At 34.5% G+C, this 19,463-nt stretch overlaps 2 protein-coding genes and 1 pseudogene across 6 annotated transcripts; 2 read left to right on the top strand and 1 right to left on the bottom strand.

Moving 5' to 3' along the window:
• The first annotated feature begins 2,338 nt into the window (after positions 1-2,338).
• LOC100780144 (serine/threonine-protein kinase MPS1) lies at positions 2,339-6,891 on the top strand. Of its 2 annotated transcripts, XM_041016397.1 has the most exons (7): positions 2,339-2,496; positions 2,590-2,796; positions 2,879-3,918; positions 4,198-4,398; positions 4,804-4,965; positions 5,986-6,587; positions 6,751-6,891. In XM_041016397.1, the coding sequence occupies exons 1-6, from the start codon at positions 2,412-2,414 to the stop codon at positions 6,556-6,558; spliced, it is 2,268 nt and encodes a 755-aa protein (XP_040872331.1). In that variant the 5' UTR covers positions 2,339-2,411; the 3' UTR covers positions 6,559-6,587; positions 6,751-6,891. The 2 variants fall into 2 exon arrangements, with proteins under 2 accessions (XP_040872331.1, XP_006581576.1); XM_006581513.4 differs by having other exon boundaries at positions 5,986-6,891.
• Positions 6,892-7,577: 686 nt separating this feature from the next.
• LOC100779605 (histone-lysine N-methyltransferase ASHR1-like) lies at positions 7,578-13,657 on the bottom strand (annotated as a pseudogene).
• LOC100813650 (biotin--protein ligase 2) lies at positions 13,651-19,036 on the top strand. Of its 4 annotated transcripts, XM_003526562.4 has the most exons (10): positions 13,651-13,914; positions 14,078-14,336; positions 14,416-14,477; positions 14,575-14,723; positions 15,094-15,214; positions 15,423-15,578; positions 16,665-16,710; positions 18,137-18,203; positions 18,488-18,564; positions 18,817-19,036. In XM_003526562.4, exons 1-10 carry the CDS (start codon positions 13,809-13,811, stop codon positions 18,857-18,859), a joined length of 1,086 nt encoding a protein of 361 aa, XP_003526610.1. In that variant the 5' UTR covers positions 13,651-13,808; the 3' UTR covers positions 18,860-19,036. The 4 variants fall into 4 exon arrangements, 3 of the variants coding, with proteins under 3 accessions (XP_003526610.1, XP_040872333.1, XP_006581574.1); XM_006581511.3 differs by lacking the exon at positions 15,423-15,578 and having other exon boundaries at positions 13,687-13,914; XR_005891980.1 differs by lacking the exons at positions 18,137-18,203; positions 18,488-18,564; positions 18,817-19,036 and adding an exon at positions 16,876-16,923 and having other exon boundaries at positions 13,685-13,914; positions 16,665-16,790.
• Positions 19,037-19,463: the final 427 nt, after the last annotated feature.

Genomic DNA, 19,463 nt, shown 5'->3' with positions numbered 1-19,463 from the left:
TTGTTATTTTGATTTCTTCTTTTCTTTTCTATTATATCTATCAGTGTTATTTCTCTCTCATTCAGTGGGGGGTGTATAGGTCTCAAATGAGTGTCAGTTTTATTTTCATATATACATGCACAATTATATATAGAAGGTTAACATCTATATTAATACAATTACAATATTCAAATAATAAGATGACAGTGAGGAAGACGACACCAACCTTGAACAAATGATTTTCTAAGCCCCGATAATGGCTTAGTAGACAAGTCGGTGACTAGAAGGAATTGCATGTGAGAGACGTGGAGAGCATGGGAAGCTACTAATAAAAGGGTGCTTTATGAGGGAGTGAAACACAGGATCGTCTCATAATTAAGTTAAGTAGCACCACCAATACTATCACAGTAGATGGTGGGTGAGAGTGACTTGTGGAAAGAATGCAGGGTTCTTGAAGAAGCTTACGAGGCCATTGGAACTCAATTGCAGTAGAGGCTATGCTGCGGTATCATCCTTAAGCCATTCATGAAGATGAATAGATGATGACTAATTAATATAAAAGAAATTGATATATATATATATATATATATATATATATATATATATATATATATATATATATATAATAAAAGGATAAAATTTTGGATTATTGAAAAATGAATGCTTTACGTGTGTTTGTGTGTGACATTTTGAATACGAACTAAAAATAAATAAATTACAAAATTTAAATAAGAAGATTATCTTATCTTATTAACTCAATCAATATTCAAACAATGTGCATGTTTGGTTTATGATTAAAATTATTGTAGCACGCATTCTAATGTAGATCGGATAAAAGTAAAAATAAAAATAAAAGTTTTGATCTTTTTGCAAAAGTATTTTTTATCTCAAAAGTCATTGTCAACATGATTTCTAAATATGATGAATATTTTTTTTTTGTTTTAACTTCCGGTTCATCCACTAATTTGAAGTTTAATGGAAAGGTAAGTAAAGTAAAGCCTGACTAATCTAAACATGATGAATATAGTTATTTGTCTTAACAATAAAACGTTTTTTAAGTGAATTTAACATTTATAGCCTATTGTTCATGATATTGCCACGATAGGTTGCATTGCCTTGCTTTTAAAAAAAAGTTGCATTGTCTTGATTATTGTTAATGTTCCTCTAGTAGCACAACCACTTTTGATTTATTTTGTTACAAAAATCTAGTACTTTTATCTTCCAAATCTAAGCAACGGCTCATCTAGTACTTTTTTCTTTTTTTTAAATTTGATTCTTTCCGCTTCAATTCAAGTTGCCCTACAAAGTTGTCAGAATTTTTTTTTAAGTATTTCAGTGAATGAATATATCCATTGTAACTAAATAATGTGAAGCCGAAAAGATTCTCTTTGGTTTCTAGCAGCTCGAATTGCAACTCATGCAAGCGTGTCAGTCTGCTTATATATATATATATATATATATATATAACAGACAACTTTGTATTTTCAAAAGTGTAGATTAGAAGTCATCTAAGGTTGCTTTTGATCATTTTTATTTGCTACATTATTTTTTTTAAATCTCATTTTTATTTTTTTTTATATTTTTAAGGGTTTAATTTTAATCATTTTTTAGTGAAACGTTAAATATGTTAACAGAAAAAATATGATGTGTCTGTTAACATTTGATTAGAATAGTGATATATAATGCTAACTGAAATAACGTCACTTTAAATTATTTCATTTTAATGACTTATGTTTTTAAATAGTTTCACTTTAGGACTTTAAGTTTTTTAAAATATTTTATTTTCGTCTATTAAGTTTACGAAATATGAATTATAATATTGATTTAGTTTGATAATAAAAAAAATGAGAAAAAGGAGAAGTCATGGATTGAAATTTTTTTGACTAAAAAAAATTAATAAATTAATAATTAATATTGACCTTTAAAAACTATAAACAATAAATACATTATAACATCAAACTGAAAATAATTTTTACACTCACTCGATAGATGTTCCTATCCATAGAGACCAATAACCAATACACGTAGGCAGTTGTTTCCTGTACATTTTTAACTTAGACCAATCCAAAATGTAATTTTAGATTCTAAATTAGGTATTTGACATAATTATGGAGATAAAGAAAGCAACTGGCATATGCCTAAGACCAATTTTCAACTTCAGAACTTATATAGGGAACCAGTATGCAGAAAAGGCCAAATTCTGTAATTAATGTCCAAGCCCAACACAACCAAAGCTACAGAGCTTTGAACAGGCCCAAGTTTGTTTCAGTGAGTAATAAGCCCAAGTTATAAGATGGACAACAAGAGCGTTGGGTTGAGTGAGCCCAGTAGAAGGAGGAGCGCGAAAGGATGAATTGAATTTCAATTTGGTGTGTTGTTCAGTGGAATTTAGAATTAGAAGCGAATAGAAATGCGGTGGAGACTGCTCCTCCATGGATGGGAAGCCTAACCCGTATTCCTCCTCCACGGACCTCCTCCGCGACGTTCAAGCCGCCTTGAAACGACACCGTCCTCTCGGTCCTTACACTCCCTTTCACTCTTAACTCTTCACTCAATCCTGTTTTGCCTTTTCAAATCTCAATTAGGGTTTCTCCTTTCTCCCCGTTTCAGGTTCAATGCAGTCCAATTGCATAAGACCAAGGCGCACGCTACTTCCTCAAAGAAGAGCATCTAGCACTTCTTCTTCTTCTTCCGATGTCACCAATTCTCAAGAAGAAGCTTCTTCCAAGGATTCGCTCAACGCCGTCGTCCCTTCTCAAAACCTAGACTCTCAGAAGAAAGTCCAGTTTTCAGTTCCAAGCAACGCTGCCTCGCAGGGTAAGATTTTTATTTTGTTCTTCTTTTTTGCGTATTCCGAATTTGTCGCCGTCATATCCTGCGATGTGTTTTTAATTTGCAGATGGAAAGGCCACTGAGTTGGAGAATTTATCTTCTCACATGAGTTCGCTTGGATTCGCAGAAATGGAGTGGGTTGAAGGCAGCCAAATCGAAGCATGGTCGTCGTCGTCGTCGCTTGGATGCAACCAGCAGGAGAGTGTTCAGCAGGCGGGGATTGACGCGAGTTTGAAATGCGAGAGTGGAGTGAGTTCCGTGCTGCCGAAGAGAAGCGTGGTTACTCCGGATCATTTGCAGCAATTCAGAAGTTTTTTGAGTCAGCCAGCGACGCAATCTTCGGTGGTCGGACCTACTTGTGCCACAACTACATCTGTTCATTCAACTTCAGCGCCAATGCTGAATTCAACAACACGGTATTCTCATTTCCGTCAATATTGTGGCTCAAGTGTGGCTGCTGAGCCTTTGGGGGAGGTTAATGTTAATCCATGCCCTATAACTGAAGGGGTTGTGAAATCGATTGATGTTTCCATACAAGAAACCAATAGAATGCCAGTTGATCCGGGGGCAGAAGCTGAAGTCCGAGCTTCTGGTTCTTGTATTGATGATGCAGGGTCGTTATCCAAGGAGAGCAATCAATCTAAGGAGCAACAAGGGGGTGAGTTGAAAGAATCTGGCAATTCTAAGTATACTTCTTGTGATGATGGGAAAGGGAAAGAGGCTGTGGATGTTGCCACTGTACAAATGCAGGCTCCACTTCCCACAACCATAACCTCATCTTCAGATGTGAAGTTGGGGTCTTCTAAGGTAGAAAAACGAGAGAAGGCTGCAAGTAGTAAAGGTACATTGGGTGCCCGGAAAAGAACTTATGACCCTGATTTGTTTTTCAAAGTCAACGGCAAGCTTTATCAGCGACTTGGCAAGATAGGTAGTGGTGGAAGCAGTGAGGTGCACAAGGTGATTTCATCGGACTGTAGGATATATGCACTTAAAAAGATCAAGCTCAAGGGTCGTGATTATGCTACTGCATATGGGTTTTGTCAAGAGATTGAGTATCTAAATAGGCTGAAGGGAAAGGATAACATCATACAGCTTATAGATTATGAGGTACTATGCTCAATGGCATATTTCTGTTATGATACTTTGCAGTTCTTGCTTTTAGTTATTTCTGCTTCATATCTCTCTTGGATGTCTGAGGAAGAGGATACCGTGTATAATCACTTTTGTATACATACTCTTCATTTTTTGGGATTTGGGTTATGAACATTTTAGGGAAAAAGGATTTTCTTTTGAGTTGATTTTTGTGTGTGTGGTGCATGGAAAATGTTGTTTTATTGATGTTGTAGTGTAGTTTATTTTCACTCAATCAGTCAATTTTGTGAATAGGTGACTGACAAGGCTTTGCTTGAGGAAGTTATGAAAGGCTCCTTCAGTAATAAAGATGGCCGGGTCAAGGATGATGGATGTATATACATGGTGCTTGAATATGGGGAAATTGATTTGGCTCACATGTTGTCTCAGAAGTGGAAGGAACTGGATGGAAGCTACCAAACTATAGATGAAAACTGGCTTCGATTTTATTGGCAGGTTTCAAATTCTATCATGTATCCTTGAAAATAGTTTGTCATTTCTTTGAACCTGTGCGTTCCATATTTTGCCTTCTTTGATCCATCATTGAAAATTCTAGTGCTTGGATTATCCAAAAAGAATGTAAATAACACTTCCATGTCTATATCCACTTCTGCTTCTACATGTTCTGGGTGCTTAATCAACTCATCATATTTTACATGATATTTGAAAAATAGTTATCTGTGTGTTTTGGGATGAGGGGTGATCAATTGAAGTCTCATTCACATATCATCATTCATAATCAGATTCAAATGATCTCACTTGCGACCAGTTTTCTCCGTTTCCTTTCTTGGAATGCGTTTTTTTCCTCTTAACTCTGTCAATGTAAGTTACCTGAGATTGTTCTGGTGACAACTTTTGCAGCAAATTCTTTTAGCTGTCAACACTATTCATGAGGACCGGATTGTGCACTCAGACTTGAAGCCGGCTAACTTCCTCCTTGTCAAAGGCTCCCTAAAACTGATTGATTTTGGTATAGCCAAAGCAATAATGAGTGACACAACCAACATCCAACGGGATTCACAGGTGATGCTTATTTTCCACCTTTTTTTTCTAATTTTGACTCACTTGTGTATATGCTATGATTGAGATGCATATCTCTCTTACCTTGTGGCTTTTATGTTGCTTTAATTATGCATGTCTCTCTTGCATCACTAAATGTAGTGCATAATTGCATATCAGTGATGTAACTGCATTAAGTGGTTTTAGCGAGGTATTTAGTAGCCTTCCTTTGCATGTATGGTTTGTTCTGCTTTACAAAAAAATTACAATTTCATATGATTTCTAAACAAAGCAATTTTTTCAGCGATGGTTTTGTCTAATTGACCCCTCATTGGTCCAATTGTTTTTCCAATCAATTGTTCTGATTTTTAGAATAGACAAAAATAATGGTTATTGCAATTGTGAAAAGCTTTTAGATTAGATTTGTCAGACCTCTTACTGTCTTCTTTAAAAGTAGTCTTGGATTCTAGAATGATTTGATCATCATACTTCTTTGTCAGTTATGAATTCAGTTGAACATTATTGTTTTGGTTTACCAATTCAGGTGATTTTACTGCAAGGACTTAAGTTGCTCTTTTTTTGCATGAACGGTTCAATACTCTATTAAATTGATATGTTAACTGATTGAGTGCCTTAGAAGGAGTCCTCAACAATATGATAGGTCCTCGGGTGCATTTTAGTTCAGCAGCTGGATAATTACAATTTCATTACTGTTTTTCTAGGCTCTTTTAAGTAGTTAAAACATTATAAGATAGATATCAATGGAAATAGAAAGAAAAAAAGTGACTAATAATTTGAGTAAATCTTCAAAACATACACAGTACCAAACTTTGAAGTATTTTCCCAGGCTTAAAAAGGAAGACCACATCCTAAATAACAGTTCGGAATTTCCTTAAAATATGTGAAATTTTAAGAATGAGTTTTATTTGAAAGTTATATGAAAAATTTCTTTGAACTTTTCATCCCAATATTAAGGGGGATAAGAAACTAACTCTAAATATTAGATTTGTACTTATTACTTAAAGGTGTTTTAAACTCTTGCAGGTGGGCACTCTAAGCTACATGTCTCCAGAAGCATTTTTGTGTAATGAAACTGATGCGAATGGAAACATCATAAAGTGTGGGCGACCATCAGATATCTGGTCCCTGGGTTGCATCCTTTATCAAATGGTATATGGCAGGACACCTTTTTCTGATTACAAGACATTTTGGGCCAAATTCAAAGTTATAACAGATCCAAATCATAAAATTACGTATGAACCAGTTTCAAACCCATGGCTTTTGGATCTTATGGAAAGGTGTCTAGCATGGGATCGCAATCAAAGGTGGAGAATTCCTCAGCTACTCCAACATCCTTTTCTTGTTCCTCCTGTACCATCTCATCCATGTTTGCCCCAAGATCATAGCTGTAAATTGCTACAACTTATTTCTGAAACTTGTACATATGACCCTGAAGCATCCCAACTGTGTAGTCGCCTCCAACGGCTTCTTAGCGACCCACTTGAGAAAACAACTCGCTCACTAAATTCAGGAGATCAACAACTAAAACTGCTGTCCCAAATGTCAGAACTCTGTATTCAGCTGCACGAACGTTTGACAAATACTGAATACAAGTAGATGATAAGGGAAGCTAGTGAGTTTTATCAGTAGGTGTTCAAATTGTTGGGCCTTGTTTAATATATTTTCTGCAATCCCGATTTTTGCATACTCTAGTTTTTCTTCCCACCTTACACCTCTATCTCTTATTTTTCCATCACATCTCCCTTATTAATCACTTTCTTTCGTTATCTCCTCCCTCCCAAATTGCAGGTGTGAAAAAGTCTTCGCATTTTCTTTGATGTACTTGTAGTAAATGTAATTTTTCTAAGTCATACCATTTTTCACGGGTTGACAGTTTACTAGGTGGCATTGTATCTATTTCCTATTATTGAGAGTGGGTTGAAATGTGTAGCTAGTGAATCAATTTAGTGCAGGTCTTGTATAAATCTTGTGAAGTGAGACTTCAAATAAACAAATCATGTGTAGATTTTTTTTCAAAAAAAAAAAGAGGCTCGTGTATCTTTTCAGGTTTAAAACATTTTTTGGTGCTATAGGGTCATACACGTTGTCAAGATCATCTCCTTCCATAAGTAGACATTGAGTCTTTTTTTTAAAAAAAAAAAAAAAAGTAGGCATTATGTGTATGGGACTGATTGCACCACTATGAAACTTTTCATAAACTTGAATTACCAAAGAAATCATTTAAAACTTAATGAATTGAATTGAAACTTTATAAAATCTTAAAAGTATCAAAATAACATCATTTGAAATAGTGTTATTTCAACTGAAATGCTATGTCATCATTTTAATTAGTATTAATGGATGTGTCATATTTTTTTATTAACATATTTATTCAGAACAAAATCCTTTGTAAACATAAATGATCAAAATTAAAAAATAATACTAAATCAGAAAGAATCAAAAGTAACATTAAGTGAAAATATAATAAATTGTATTTGCCAAATCTGAATTTTAAAACACAGAAGGTTTAATACGATTTTTTTTATATAATAAATTGTACTTGTCAAATTGGAATTTTAAAACATTGAAGGTTTAATAAGATTTTCCAAAAAAGAAACAACGCAATCCAACTGAACTTTGGGAAATGGAAAGTACCCAATTAATAGAAAGTAAATTCCCATCCATCTCTTTGGCCATTAGCAATTTGTCCGAATGAGATTCATGCGGCTCACTGAGCAAATATGCAAGCATTAATAAAAACACCTATTAATCCTTTTTGTGTGATGTTTTAATGACTAGTTTGTACAAACAGCAGAGCAACCATAGTCATCAACTTGTTATTCTACTACTCTTTAGAGCACAATTGGTAAGATGCTTAGGCACGGGCTTCTTCCAACTTTATCATCAGGAGGTCCTTAATAAAAGGTGTATTTGCGACATTCTACTACTCTTTAGGGGACAATCTGTAAGACGCTTCGGCACGGGCTTCTTCCAACTTCATCAAGAGGTCCTTCATGAAAGGTGTATTTGTGCCATGAGTAATCCGTAGTATATCCACGGCCTTGATCAGTGATTTAACAGCTTCATCTGTGTCTCCCAGATACCTATATACCAAAACCATTAAACAAAAATAACAGGTCTGCTTTATTCAGGACGACTGATTACATATTTAGATTAGTTTGATTTTGATTGTTTGTGTACATTTTTTTTTGTTGTAATCCAAGTATGTATTGCTAGATCATTAAAACAAATTATTACAAATTGGATGTTAAGTACACCAAGTATATATTATTTCAATTGTCAGTACATTTTTTTTATAGTTTTTGACATGCCAAATAAGTTGGCTTCTAGTTTTTTTAATTAGTTTATAATAAGCTTGTTTAGCCAAATTAAAATGTCGGGTAAATAAGCTTTATTTATTTCACTAGCTTGTAAGCTATAAGCTACGTCAACTTGCTTACGCGTTGTTTGCAAGAGAGAAATTCTTTATGCCCCCACAAATGCTTTCACTGAGTAAAAGAATTTAACAAAAACCTGCGTCCATTTTAAGACTCAACAGATAAAAGCTTCAGTTGACAGATGCTTACCATTCTAGTTTTCCACAAGTATAATATTGCAAGCCAAGCAGAGGGTGAACAGCTGGATACACTCCTGCAATGAAGTAACAACTTATAGTCATTGCTGATTGCTTAAATCAAAGGGATTCAAGATTTCCATGAAAATTAATGATGGCTATCAGCGGTACTCCAAACTGTCTGAAACTACTGAAAAGATCAATGCATTGGAATCTCATTCTGGTGTCATTTACTAAGGATCCAAGTTCAGCATGACATACTTTGATAGAATGGTATGGTCAATTTGCAATATGCTAAAGCTTCTGCCCAGTGTTCCAGCTCCATTAGTGACTGCAAAGGACAAAATGTCATTTTTAGATCCATTATTCCAGAGTTGAAACATAAATTATTGCTTCAATGGACAGTAGTTTTAATTTTTACATGTGGAACATATAGCATGCTCCTTGATGCAAGAGGTTTTAATTGATAAATGACAAAATTGAGTCTACTAGTAGAAAAGAAATAAAAGAGCAGTTATGCAAACTTTGGATACATATGAAGGAGACAAACTCCATTTGTCATCAAGACATGTGGTATATTATTCACATGGTCATCCAAAACAGAATGTAAACCAATCCATATTAATTAACTAGTATCTAATGTATTTCAGTGACTACTCAACAGCAAGAGAATTTGTTTGCACTGAGAAGGCACAAGTAACATCTAGTCATCTACATGCATCGAACAAATATCCATAGGATTGGGCTGAGTAAAGCATGTATGGCAAGGTTGAGCTTGATATCATCAAGCAAGATATATTAACAAGGGAATAAGAATAAAAATGTAAAATAGATAGAGAACTACAAGGAGGAGCTTACCTTCAAAATCTTCTCCCTATTTTGCATCAAGTTGACTGATAAAGGATGATAGAGTTCTGTTTGCAGCTTCTCAATCCATTTATATATGGAAATAGCTTCTTGATAATCTACAAATAGTCAAGGATTTGACTTCATGGACAAACTGGAAATCGATTTTATGTGCATATGGATCATGTCTATCGGGGGGAGGGGGAGGGAAGAAGAGAAGATTGAAATGCAAAAGGAAAATAGTTTAGGTGATATAGCTATTGCAATTATAATTTTTTGTCAGAAACATTAAAGGATACTGCAAGTGGAAGAGGAGATAATTTTTTCTTCAGATAGCAATTTAATTTCAGTTGTAATTCTCTTTATCTCCTCCTTGTCCCTAACTAGTCCACAACCTTGGCATTGGAATCCTTTCCCATCTTCAAAATTTTAGCAGATTAAAAAATCAAAATAAGGTCATTGATAAGAAAGACATAAAAGCACCTGGTAGGTTTGTCTATCTTTGATCTCACTCTTGTTCATATAGGGGATGATGTACCATCAAACTACAAAATCAATAGCCAGTAAAAGATTATAAAGTTCCCCTTCAGCTACTGGAACATTTATACAGGCATAGGCTACGTATCAGTTGTACAAAGCAAGAAACCACCACATTTTTCACTTTTGCATTTGTATCCTTCTAGAATTGCACTTTCTTGGATATCATCATACTCACCCTGCAAAACTAACTTAACTGAATAAGCCAATCAACACAAGCCCAAAAGAAAATACCCCAGATTAAGTAATATAGCAAGTACCACTTTAGAACAGCGAGGACATGTACAAGTAAAAGGTACTGCTCTTTAGAGCATTCTGTTGAGTCATAGTGCTTCCAGCAGTCTCTATATAACTTATCGGCACCTTGAAACATAAATAAATGTGTATTGAACATGAACTGGAAAAGAATAAAGATATCATGCAACATCTTCCAATTTGACACTATCATCATCTATTGGATATGAGATCTGCCCCAACCCAAAAAGTTTCTAAGCACAAAAGAAAAAAGTTGCAACTGCCAATCAAGTCAATTAGAGAAATGTAAGTTGTGCTAATGGCCAGAAAATTTAGCAGTTAGAGTAGTAAACATGGAACTGCTGTCACTGTGGAAACAATTAAGAACTACAAAGATTTGTAGCTGCTGGCTCTGGACAGGACAAAATAGTAGTAGATGTAGCAAACTAAAACAGGAAGCAGTGTCAAGCCAAAGTTGTCCAGTGCTCAAGCAACCGAAAGAATGAATTTTCCTCATAATGCATATATCATATTAAGGGTGATTCAATGATAGAATTGGGATTTGGGGTCAAAAGTGTTATTGACAGTTTCACAGCAATTTTTTACTTTACCCATATTTAGGTAGAACTAGCCAAATTTGGTTTTACATCCTCACCATCATAGTTATAAAAAAAAGTGGAGATAACTTAGAGAAAAATGAATGATATTAGACATAGAAAATATATGAAGCTAAGCATGAGCATTTATGATTACAGAGATACAGAACAAGCTACAACACAGGAGAGGACTATTGTGAAACAAGATGGTTAAATCCTAATTTTCAGCCCAAGCGTTTCTGAGTTTGCACAAATGATCACCAAATGACGTTTCTTGCTCTATAAACCATTGAACTAAATATGGCAAATTATTATTTCGACTTGGGCAAGAAAATAAAACATACCTCAGTACCTGTGGGTATATGCTGCACAGTAGGTACCAAAGCGGACCTTCCCTCAAACACCAACACAGAATTGGGCAAACAGCTAGATGGTACAACCAAGATTAGAACACTACCAAGAAATAGGATATAATATATACATATATTGGGATGGGGGAGGGGAGTAGACTAAGTAGTTACCTGTGATTGATGATGGAAATAACAGGATACAATCCTGTTCCCACGGGTCTCAACTCACTGTCACAAATGGTATGTGCATTACATGCAAACTACAGGATTAGAAGGATCAGACCTTAGAATGGCTTCATGAGAGAGTCAAATCCACATAAAAAAGACCCTATCTAAAACAAATATGTATAAATCCACATGGACATAACCTTTTCGTCAATGGAGAGTGCTGTGTGTGATTTTACATGAGAAAAATTTATAACAGTTGCATCAAATGATTTAGGTATAGGAGCATAAGACCTTAGAAAAATTTTCTGCAATCTCTTTTATATTGATTTCTGGCCATTGCAGTATGGAGTTTACAAGATTAGCCATCTTTGCATAAAGCACCAGTTGCTCCTCTGTGATGTCAGACATGTCTTCATGGAAGCGAACGTTAAAAAGAACAATCATCATGGACAAAAATCTAAGTTCACTTCATTAAACTTGCAGTAAAAATAGTAATAAAAAGGATACAAGCCACTAATGCCTCCACCAAGTTGTAGTTGTCCATTGCAGTGCTTGGGACGATCTGGCAATAAAAAAAAAAAAAAAAATTCTCTCTTATAGCTGATCAATGTTCAGATCAGTGGGTGAAAAAATCTTTCTGAATACACAGAAAAAACTTTTCAAAGCCACGAAAAGGAAATTTAAGGATAAGTCATCAAAAGCAAGTTTATGAAGGCAAATGTGAGTGCAACTGAATATAGAAATTAAGAAAGTAACGAGGAAGGCAAGTATCCAACAGACTGGTTAGCAAAGAATATATTAAGCACAACAGTCTATATATTAAGCTGTTTGGAATCTATGTAAGCTCCAGTCGCGTTTGAAATAACTTACTCCATGTTAATCTTATGAGATTGTGACATTAGCTACTGTGATTGCTATATCAAACACATTTTTAGAATGTAAGTAATTGACAGGCATATATAGACATTGCACAAGAGTCGGTAACTAACAAAGATTGTTTTTCCCATGTTTGACATGAAAAAGAAAAATTGAATGGTCCTTTGGAAAGATAAAAAAAAAATAGGTTTTGCAAAACTGATCTTTCAGTATTTACATTGACAATTCCTTCGCACTTCCAAATATTAATGAAGTTTGTCAATTGAATGAAAGTGATAAGGTCTGCATTTTTGTAACAACAACAACGACGATGACATAAGCCTGATTCCACTAAGTGAGGTCGGCTACATAGATCACATGATGTCATTTTGCTCAGTGAAGGACCACAATTTTTGTAGCATGGCATTAATAAATGTTTACAGGCACACTCCATTTGACAAGAAAAGGAAGTAAGATTTCATAATGTAAGAAGCAGTTCCTGCTTTCTTGCACCAATACATGAATCAAATATTAACTTTTCTATATACCTTATCATTTTGCAGCTTCCTCCGAAGATGAAGTCTAAGCATCAGGCGTATGGACGGTGTGAGAGATTTTCTCTTGTCATGGTCGAGCCTGGAGAGGACCTGGCACTCAAGACGATGCAGCTTCCACTCTGACCTCTGAACAACATTAAAAAGAATAGTAAATAACAGCACAGCAACAGTTACATTACAGTCATTAGCTATTTGTTTATTATGTTCAAACCTGACATGCAACTTGCAACCTCTTCTTCCCCCTTCATCTCCCACTCTCCAATTTTACTTATTCATCACCTGCAACTTGCAACTTGCAACCTCTTCCTAAATTTTCAAACTTGCTAACTAGTCCTTCTTCTCTCTCGTGTTATTTTGCAAAATTGATTGATACTACTCTAGAAGTAGAATCACAGCTCAACACCTTCCCATCTGCACCAGCCACAATGATAAGTTTTGTTTATCATTTCAATGTCAACAATTAGGATAAAAATAAATTTTAAGAAAATCGTATACATAAATATATGAAAACTCACAATAAATTAAATTTAGATAGTTTTATAAATAGTTGGTTTAATTGCTGCAAAAAATAATTGGTTTAATGGTTCATTTAGTCTTTATACTTAAAAAAATTATTTTAGTTTCTATACTTTAAACATTTTATCTTTTAATCTCTATACATATCATTTTTTATTTTTTTAACTCTTTGTTTGTAAACTCTAAAGAGAACTAAAATATGTATGTAGGCTTAAGTCGTGTAGGCAAGGATATACATGATTACATTTGCAATCAAATGATATTATTGTTCTCCCTTTTATATCGATATTGATTTTACTATTTGATTATACTTGATACTATAATTCAAGGCAAATTACAATAAGCAAAATTTAACATTATTTGTTTTTAAAAAAAGTTATATTTTAGTAAGAAATAACTATGAATGAATTTTCATAAATACATACAAATATCTATAAAATTCGTATATATACGACACGTTCTCCTCTCAAAATGCCATGCCATGTGTGATATTGTTGGGTTCATGCAATTTTCCAAAGTTTTGATGACTCAATTGCAAAAAAAACAAAAACCTATAATAATCGGTCACGGAATGGAACCACCTTGTTTTTCCCGACCTAGATAACGCTTTTTTGAAGTCGGAGAATAAACGTTGATGCTGTTGCGCAACCCTGCGTTGACAGCGTCGCTGCTGTCAGCCACCACAAAGAAGCTCTGCAACCACCGTTGTTCTACACCTGCTGCATTAATGGCATCTTCAGGTTTGGTCTTTGTGTGCTCTCAGATATATCATATAATGTTAGCTGAGTAAAGTTCAAGTTTAAGCCTTTAATATTAATTAACCAATTCATTTGTTATTGAACAATTCGATCGAGTAAAGCTTGAATGTTGAGAATGAAACAGTTGTTCGTCCTTTTTTATCAGGTGTGGCGTGCAGTTTGCTGGTTTTGTGTGGCAAATCACTGGCAGAGAATGAAACTGCTAAAGCTATAAAGACCAGTAGCACACTGAAGCTTCCCGAGGATGAAAAACTCTCGCTCGTTTTGCATTCGGAGATGGATAATTCTGTTATGCAAGGCTTTTTCCAAGTTCATTCCTACATGGATTCTCTTTCCACCAATCAATTTGGCAGGCTTCTCATTTGGTCTCCAGACTTAAATTCAACGCACGATATCGTTTCTCAGTATGTTCTGCACTTTTGCCTTCTCTATGCTCTGTGTTTTATTAACTTTGTTGTGCCTAAATCTGGCATTCTTGTGCAGCAACTTTTGTGAGCTTCCCATTGGTACAGTTTCCATTGCTGATGTTCAGACCAAGGGACGAGGTTTGATATGAATATGATACTATGTGTTGCTGTTTGTGATTCTCTGTCCTTTTAATTTAGTTAAAGTCAAAGCTGCTCTGAGAACTTAAACTCTTAGGTCGGTCGAAGAATGTCTGGGAGTCTCCATTAGGTTGCCTCATGTTTTCTTTTACTATGCAAATGGAGGATGGACGAGTCGTTCCTTTGGTTCAGTATGTGGTTTCCCTTGCTATGACAGAGGCAATCAAGGATATCTGTGACAAAAATGTAAGTTCTTTGTTTTGAAGTACTGCCTTGATACCTAGCTTGCCAGGGAATTTGATAAGGTAAAATTGTAGTCAGGTTAACAAATTTAAGTAGATGTATTTTCTATTTGCACAGTTCATATGTGCAGAAGTTGTTGACTAAATAAACTGAAAAGTCTAATACTTTTGGGGAAACTGATGCCTGATGGTGTTTTATGTGATGCTGAGAAAAACTGTGAAGTTGTAGGCAGCAGTAAGAATGGTGTTGTTTACTTTGTATTTGGCACTTTTCCAAATCAACATGCATGATTTGTCGCAATGTTAATTTGTTCTCTGATTGTTTGGGATTGTGGTCACTTAAATACATTTTATTGCAACACCTTCCATTCCAGGGGTTACCCAGCATAGATGTTAGAATCAAGTGGCCAAATGATCTTTACTTAAATGGCTGTAAAGTTGGAGGCATTCTTTGTACCTCGACATATAAATCAAAGAAGTTCAATGTTAGTGCAGGTAATAAATTATTCTTGAGTAGCAATGCCGTTCAATAGTGATTGATTTCACTTCCATCCCATTTACTCAATTAGCTGAACTTGTCTATTAAATCCATGTTCTCTGCAGCAGAGAATTTGATTCTCCTCAATGCCATTTTCGTCAGAATAAAATGATTGTCAAGTTTATGCTCATGATGAAGGTCATAATGAATCTCATGCTTTCACAGGAATAGGCTTGAATGTCAATAATAAGAACCCAACAACATCCTTAAATACAATTCTAAAAGGGTTCTATACAGGAGCTTACCAATTTCAAAGAGAAGATGTTCTAGCAGCCTTTTTTAACAAATTTGAGAAATTTTATGATTTATTTGTGAATCAAGGTACTGTGCTATTCAACTCCTTAGTTTGAATATTCTTGTTGGTATCATCTCTGACATCATACCTCAATTCTTCTGGTTATCATGTTTGTGTAAACATTTTGTACCTGTGTTTATTCCTCTATCTTCCTTTCTCTGAAAAAACTCATGGATAGATAAAATCTTTTAACAATTTGAATCAACTTCTTGAATGTATGCTTCTTGCACACCCTTGCGTATCAATCACATTGGAAGTCACTTGTAAACCCATTCTTTTATATCTAAAATCCATCAAGCTATATATAGAGATGGAAATTGTGGAAATTTATATTTTGGGGAAGTGGAGAAACTTGCACAGGAGGAAAGAGGGATATAAGTAATATAACTATAGGGCATAGGATGCACCAATTATGGATATAATTGAAAAATGATTATTTGTATACCATTGCAAGTCCAAAACTTCATAAGCCTCTATTTTTCTTTTGTCTGCGTATTTTTTCCCTTTATAAAGATTTACTGTTTCTTTTAATGGCGTGTACTCTTGACTTTGACAGTGAGGCCTGACACAATGGTAAGGTTTCCTTAGGTTTTTTGTTCATTTATAAATGCATCAATTTCAATGTCAACTTATGCCATCAAATTGGTCCCCAGAAGAACAAAACTAATAGGAATAGATCCCTTCCATTCCATCTTAGATTTTCAAATGACTCCGTCTCTCTCTCACTCTCTTTTTCTCTTCATAGACATTAAATAGGGAATGTTTATGAAAAGGAAGATAGACACTCACAAGACAAGATCAGTGAAAATTTCATGAGGGGTCTATTCTCAAAACTAATGGCTTTTAATTGAAGGACCAATTCAATGTTTCAATATATGGATGACCAATATGATCTCACATACATCTCTGGAGGACAATATAGACATTTATTTCAAAAAAGAAAATAAAAAATAAACAACCAAAAGAGTTTCAGTTAACATTTTGCAATTAAATTGTTTCCCAACTTCAGAGTTTTCTTTAATTTACTGTATTTTAGGCCCCCGATACTCTACATCACCAAATATTTTGATTAGTAAGGTAATTTTGAGCTTCACCTATTCTGTTAAATGCAGGATTTCAAACCCTAGAGGAGCTTTATATCAAGACATGGTTGCACAGGTGACTTGATTTTAAAAACTCTCACCAGTAGTTTTTTTTTTTTTGCAAGGATTTGTAGTAAGACTTGGGAGATTTGACTGGTAATTGCCTTTGAATTTTATTTTTTGTTTTTTTTAATGCCTTGAATTATACGACACATTGACATGTGCTCCAAATATCACAAAGAATGTGAGCTAAAGGCTGCTTGTTGGCATGGGTAAAGTTGAAGGAGAAGTTAGGGATCATGATTGAGGTTGCAAAATTGAAATATGTTAACAACAAGGTGATTGAATTTTCTGTTACTTTGCCTATATAAAATCAGAGAATCATTGTTACCCTGGACACTATTTTTCGTGATATTTTGGTGACTAACCTAGCAGTCAGTGAATAAATTTCCATCGTGTGTGGCTGCATAATTTGTTGAAAGTCATTATCATTTATATTTATACATAGAGGAGCCTTTGACTCCACTTCACCCCAGCTTTAAATAAAAGTTTTTAATGACTTTTACACGATAGAACTATGAGGGACCTCTGCCATTCATGTTATTCCTGCTTTTCATCATTTTTTGGTCTCCAACTCACATTTGCCACCTGTCCCGGGGAAAAAAAAGACAAAATGTCTCCATTTGTCCTCTTATCATCATTTTATTCTTATCCTTTCACTTTGAAATTCAAATCACTAAAACTAGCCAATAATCATTATCTTAAACTTCTAAATATTACTTCCTTTTACCCTTGATACCTAGTAATTTTAATCATGGAGTTGAATCTGAATTCCCAAACATATTGTCATAAACTCATAATACTAACTATGAAGCGCGGATGTTCTTCTTGCTTGAGGCGTCATACACATTTACAACATTAACATTTACATGACATGTCAGACACTCCTCACTAGGTATCCACTTAAATTATTTTTTATCAGCTTAGACTCTTGAAACAACACTTTTATATGGTTCAGACACTGTAGTCAACACCTCCATATGGATGGACACTTCAAGAACACTAGTATTATAAAAAAATATTTAAATTTTTTTAAAAAAAATCAGAATGGTCAGCTTAAAATGTATTATAAAATATGAAAAAATAATGTCTCTGTTTTTCTGAGGGTTATTATCCTAGGAAGGTTAATATACAAGAATATACAAATCTTGATTATTGTTTTAGGTTCTATATATGGCAGCGTCTTGGTGTCTTATATTTTTTACATTAGTTGTGTTGCAATGTTTGTATCAGTGTTGTGTTTGGTGTCCATGTAGAAGTCTGTGCTTCAGAGAATACTAATAACTAAACTCATTCATTGATTTTTAGTTAGCAGCTGAAACGAAGTAACATATTGTTCTGTTCATCGTTCTGTTTATGCTTTCATTTGGAACAACCTGTTTATGCATGTATGTGGAATGATTTAGCTGTGCAGTCATTTATATATTCAAAATGTTGTGCAGTGGACAGAGAGTTGTTGTACAGGAGAAGAATGAGGACAAAGTGATCGAACATGTGGTAACTATTCAGGTTTGGCATATATGAACTATTCCTCCTGTCCTACTGTAATTACAATAGAGCACTAATCATGTTTGCATTTTATTTAAAGTTAGTAGTGTGTTGCACTAATCATGATTTATATTAGTGATACGGGTTAGAAATTTTCAAAACTGAAATTGTTAAATCAAGTGGAAGAATTTGATATATGTAAATTATCTGTCAACCATTTCCAATGGTAACATTGATGGATTAACTTCAGTTGTCATTATTGCTGGAGAGTAATTTTTCCATTATCTAATTCTTTTTATGCGTAGGGGTTGACATCCTCGGGATATTTGCTGGCTGTCGGTGATGACAATCATATGTGTGAGCTCCACCCTGATGGTAATAGGTAATGGAACAAAATGCCTTTTTTCTTCTAACTGCATGATTAAGTTGTGCTAAAAATACTTCTGGAAAAAACAATCAACAGTTTCATCACTTGGAACTTTTGAAATTTGAAGCACACATGTACTTATCAGAAACAGTGATAAATTTCATCTGGCACGTTTATTAATGAAATGAAGTTTCAAATTACGTTATTGCATGTCCTGATTATAAAAATAACAATTGAAATTAAAAATAATTTTCTACTGTGTTACAGCTTTGACTTTTTCAAAGGACTGGTCAGAAGGAAACTCCAGTGAACAAGATTCCTTGACACATCTCACAAGAGGCAACAACAACTCTTACGCACTTTGTATATAATACGCAGGCTTTGGCTTCAGAGCTAAGAATTTTCCAATAAATATAAGCTTTTGGCTTCAGTGCTAAGAACTTTCCAATAAACATCATATTTGTTAAATACATTTTGTCATTAGAAATTTCAGGGCTTTTGTATTCCATTTGTGAATTTCCGTCAAACTTGCAATCCCTTTCCTTGTCCGGTCAAACAAGATCTTCTATACATCATGGCACTTAAAAAACATCATGCAGTTGCAACCAAAATAATTACGGATTTTTTTCCTCTTGATTGGACCTAGTTCATGATTGCTTTACTCAATCATTTGTAAGGAGTATTGTGGTCCTTCTTAGCCAGCTATGAAATGATTTGAAAAGAAAAAAAAAAGTTTCTATGATTCATTGTTTTGCTCAATAATGGCCTTTGCTCCAAATAAATGGCCAGTACTCTTTTACATTCAGCATGTTTTTTTTTGGTGGGGAGGTTGGTGGGTTTGTTTGTTTGAAGAAAAACCTTTAAAGTGGGCATGTTCAATGGTTGAAGGGTACTTGGTCTTTCTCTTTCGGGAT

The sequence above is a fragment of the Glycine max genome, chromosome 6, assembly GCF_000004515.6.
Source record: "Glycine max cultivar Williams 82 chromosome 6, Glycine_max_v4.0, whole genome shotgun sequence".
Lineage (NCBI taxonomy): Eukaryota > Viridiplantae > Streptophyta > Magnoliopsida > Fabales > Fabaceae > Glycine > Glycine max.
This window is presented reverse-complemented; position numbering and strand designations above follow the sequence as displayed.